This window comes from Arachis ipaensis, chromosome B08 (genome assembly GCF_000816755.2).
Source record: "Arachis ipaensis cultivar K30076 chromosome B08, Araip1.1, whole genome shotgun sequence".
NCBI lineage: Eukaryota > Viridiplantae > Streptophyta > Magnoliopsida > Fabales > Fabaceae > Arachis > Arachis ipaensis.
This window is the reverse complement of record NC_029792.2, coordinates 5,063,188-5,067,832: the sequence shown is the minus strand read 5'-3', so window position 1 is coordinate 5,067,832 and position 4,645 is coordinate 5,063,188. Positions and strand designations below refer to the sequence as shown.

At 37.5% G+C, this 4,645-nt stretch overlaps 2 protein-coding genes across 3 annotated transcripts in view; both read right to left on the bottom strand.

The window, feature by feature from the left end:
- Nucleotides 1,403–3,722, bottom strand: LOC107612984. Of its 2 annotated transcripts, none has more exons than XM_016314796.2 (2): nucleotides 3,268–3,589; nucleotides 1,403–1,715 (listed from the first exon to the last, which is right to left on the bottom strand). In XM_016314796.2, exons 1-2 carry the CDS (start codon nucleotides 3,536–3,538, stop codon nucleotides 1,684–1,686), a joined length of 303 nt encoding a protein of 100 aa, XP_016170282.1. In that variant the 5' UTR covers nucleotides 3,539–3,589; the 3' UTR covers nucleotides 1,403–1,683. The 2 variants fall into 2 exon arrangements, with proteins under 2 accessions (XP_016170282.1, XP_020964335.1); XM_021108676.1 differs by lacking the exon at nucleotides 1,403–1,715 and adding an exon at nucleotides 1,722–1,982 and having other exon boundaries at nucleotides 3,268–3,722.
- LOC107612983 (probable ribosome biogenesis protein RLP24) overlaps nucleotides 4,292–4,645 on the bottom strand; it is a gene marked incomplete in the record, with an annotated part of 1,285 nt that continues 931 nt past the window's right edge. The window contains 1 exon segment of the mRNA XM_016314795.2: nucleotides 4,292–4,645. Coding sequence (XP_016170281.1) covers nucleotides 4,565–4,645 — 81 coding nt within the window.

The window sequence follows — 4,645 nt, the reverse complement described above, 5'->3', positions numbered from 1 at the left end:
ATAAATATAATAGAAAAGAACATATCCATCTCTGAACTTTTTTATTTGCTGACGTTTAAGTATGTGAAAATTTAAAAATATATTTAACTTATTTATTTTTTTAAAATTTGGACATATTAATTTTCGAGTTTAATTTGTTTAATTTTAAAAAAATTTTCACGTGTACATTTGTGCATTCGTGTCAACCAGGTTCATACAATGGAAGTCATGTTTGATTTTTTCGTTAAGTCTGACAAATCAAAATGAACATGAGAGATCGATATGTTCAGATTTTGAAAAAGTCACAGACTTAAATGTATTTTCAAATTATCGAGGACTTCAATATCTGCAGATCAAAAGATCAAGAACCTATTTATCCTTTTTTTTCTAAATCTAATTAAGTTGGTGTAAAATTCAGTAAAAAAAATACGTGTATGTATATATATATATTTCGGCATTTTCTGCGGTACACAATTTTTTATTAAAAAACACAAAAAATTTTTGATATAACACATAAATTTTTAAAATATAAAAAATAAAATTTTACACATAACACAAAGTTATTAATATAGCATACAAATTTTCATGTATAGTATATATTTTTTTGTATATAACACACAAATATTTGCATATATCACAAATTTTTGTTGTGAATGTATTTTGTTATTTGGGTGAGTCAATTTTTTGGGTATGTAATCCTTCAAAAATTTTTATGCTGCACATAAAAAATTCTATGCTATGCAACAAAATTTTTGTGTTGTTCACAAAAATTTATGTATTGTGCGTATTTTATTGGTTGAATGTCAATATTAAAAAATTTTGTGTACTAAAATTTGTGTGTTATGCACCAAAATTAATGTGTTGTGCATCAAAACATTCTATTATCTTTAAAGAAAAAAAAAAAAAAAGAATCCGGCAGTGACTTAGACAGTTGGACTACAAGCCATCCCTTCTCCTCCAAAATCCACAATTCCTTACCCCTGATGGGGTTGTTTGCGATTTCGGATTCTAGAGGAGAGATTTCGGATTCTAGAGGAGAGGGGAGGGAAATGGAAGATTTTTAGTGTCAAATTTTATACGCCCTCCCATCCATGTTTCCTTCCCTTGCCTTTTTCCTCCAAAATCCCAACTAAGGTGACTTTAAGATTCAATCTATGCTAGCAAGAGCTTTAAAGGACAGATCAATAAAGAAATGGATAGCTACATTAGGCAACTTAGCAAGACATTGTAAGAATCAAGACTACAGAAAGAAGCCATGAACAAGCTAATCAACAATTTCCCCACAAAACATGATCTACACAGATCACAGGTCACGGATGAGTGTGAGTGAAATGACCTCTCATGTTTACTTCACTTGCATGTATAACACACTTCTATTTGTCCCATTGTTATTGTTTGTTGGTCATATGCGATCTAATCTTTACATCAAAACTTAATCTCAAATAATTCGCATGATATTATTTCAATGACAGTATACAAAGTATAACAAACACAAAACAACATTTGACTTATCAAAAGTTACAAATTTACATACATGTCAGAGGCAGGCAGAGGCTACTAACTACTCAAAGAAGCAAACCTGCTCAGCACTTATAGTCAAGAAATCTGAAATTTCCAAATTCTCAATGAAAGAGCCTCAAAAGTAACCCAGCTTTCAAGGAATTCAACAAGATGAACCCTCGTCAGTTTATGCATCATCCTTTATTAGATTGGACTGACATAGTTAGCAAACCTCCCTGTCATAAACAAATGCAAACAAGTATGTCAGATGCCCCAAAAACAAATAAAACAAATCCCATATTTCTCAAGACACAAGCTTATGCCTACACACTAGTATGATCCCTGGCCCTCAAGCTATGGTCTCCGATCAACAAGTTAGTTCCCACCAAAACTGAATTATTTCTTGTTCATTGAAAATATAGGAACATCTGAATGCATAAACCTCAGAAATCAAGGGCCAATGCCAGAATCTCAGCTCCAAATTGTTTCGGCAACGTACAGCGCTGAAAGCACCACAGAAATAGGCGAATCAGAGACTCTAATTTGTTGCCTTCTCCCACAAAAAAAGGGTTTCCATTGTCTCTCTTTTCTTTATTACTTCCTACATTCTCTACTGATAAGTCATTCAGACTTTTTTGGTCCATTCATAAATTAATGTAGCTGGATAATACGCAGGTAAGTGAATCTCAAAGGAAAACCACTGGATCAAAATCCAAGCTGCCAATTAGGGATGTCAATGGGGCAGGGCGGGGGCGGGGGATGCCTCCCTGCTCCCCATCCCCGCCCTCAGATTTGCTCCCCATCCCCGCCCCATTCCACGCCGTGGGGGAATATTGCTCCCCATCCCCATTCCCCACAGGGCCCCATTCCCCGCGGGGACCCCATTCCCCATCTACATAATAGTTCTAACTAATTATTAATTTCCATATGAATAGAGCTACAAGTATCTATCTTATACAAAAACTGCAATATTTTATACAAAAAGTCTAAATGATACGATGGTGACTTCTTTCGAAATAATGCAATGGAGGGACGCAACGACGGGTCAAAGGAAAAAGCAATGAACGAGGTGGGAGATGCGGCAATAGAGAGGAGAATGAACACGACGGTAGAGTTACGAAAAGGAACGCCGCAAATAGAAATTACGACGCGGTAAGGATGATGGCATGGTGAGGTGTGACGATGCGGTGAGAGGGTGACGAGGGGGTGGCTGCAGAGAGGTTGGATGGAGTATAGACAGCCTTAGGGATCTCTGAATTGAAGAAGGATTATGCAAATAAAGATTAGGAGTTTTGGGTATATATATATATGTATGTGTGAGAAATGACTAAAAAACATATATGAGAATAAACTATTAAAGATAATTTAAGGAATTAATAAATTTCGGGGAATAGTGGGGACGGGGCGGGGATCCCCGCTCGGGTCCCGCGCCTGCTTCGGGGGAATTTTGTCCCCCATCCCCATCCCCACAGGGAAAATTCCCCACAATCGGATCCCCATTCGGGGCAGTCCCCGCAGGGATCCCCGCGTCTCGGGAATTTTGCCATCCCTACTGCCAATTGCATTGTTTACATTTTCAAAACTCTACCATAACCTTGAGCATCAAAATCGTTTAATAGAATGCTTGTTGAGGTTATTCAAGCTTATCGGAAGCAACAATACGAATTATCAAATGAGAAAACAACAGCAACATCGTCAATCATAAACATGACTATTGCAAATGGAATGTGCAAATGTGCAATGCCAAAAGTGAAAACCAAAAATGAAAAGAGAGAGGGAGAGAGATACCTTGTGAGGAGGTGGTAGCTTCGGTGGGAAGCTTGGAAACAAGGTAAGATGAAGCAATGGCTGTGTGCAATGGCTTCAAGGAGCTCAATTCTCTTCGGAGGAGCGAGAACCTCGCCGGAGCGATACGGTTGTTATTATGCCGAAAACCGAGATTGGAATCGCGCAAAGGGAAGGACGAGGATGATGACCTCCCTGCCGTCGATTTCGCGGTGGCTCTACAGATGGTTCGCACGATTGTGCTGCTGGATCTTCTTGCTGCCATTGAAGCCATTTTTTTCAAGGCTTTCTCCTCGAATGGAAACCCTAAAACCCTCTGCAAAACCCTCACAAACAATCGATCAAAATGGGCCCAGCCCAGTTTTGAATCATGGAGAGCATTCTATTCGGCCCATAACAAAACAGATTCGGCCCAATAAAATCGAGCTGAATAATCAAACTCGTAATACTTTCCCTGACCAAAAGAAAAAACCTCGTAACACTTTCCTGACTAAAAACAAAAAACTCGTAGTACTTTTGATGAAAGAGAAAATATAAAAAATGACTCATTGCTTCTAGTCAGCACATGACAGTAATTTCAGCCATTGAAAACCAGTTCAATTGAGTTGTGAAATTTGTACACTATAAATTCCATCACATAATGATAATATTTATTATCTCACTGCTTCTCGACCTGTAGCAAATATCGAAAAATATTTATTATCTAACGATAACAAGAATAACTCACAAACTCAATTCCATCCCACTTTGATTCATATATATGTTAGAAGGGGGAAGCCTATACATCTCAAAATTTAAAGACATCTTACAGTGTACTTTTAAGTCTTATCGGAGTAGAAAATTTACCTGAATTCGCAGGAATAGTTTATCAGATTTTGAAGTACATGCTTCATGAATACTAATTTGAAAGGAAGGGAATAACCGTTACTTAATGTTGTTTAATCTCACTTCAGTGAGAACTCATTTGCCCATAGAGCAGCAAGGGCTGCTCCTGCTAAGCAATTTGGAACCATAAGATGATCACAGTTCTTAAATCTTAACTTGGATTGAATATATGCTATGCCCAAGCAGACACACCATTCTGATATGCTTTATATAACTATGTCTCACAATGTATCACATTCAATGTTTACATTACAAAAAGCTCACCCCAAAACTCTCTTTCAAAACCATAACATTCACAACATGACATGAATCATCTCTCAAGTAAACTAACACTAGTAATTTGGACCTCAGAAGGCCACTAATCCGGCCGCAAATATCAAACCGGAACAAAATAAGGCGAGCATTGCCAAACGAATCACTCTTCCATAGGTCGATTCTGCTGTGATTGCTGTTGGGAAACCGTGACTTTGATCTTTGGTAAAGTGAGAGACGGATC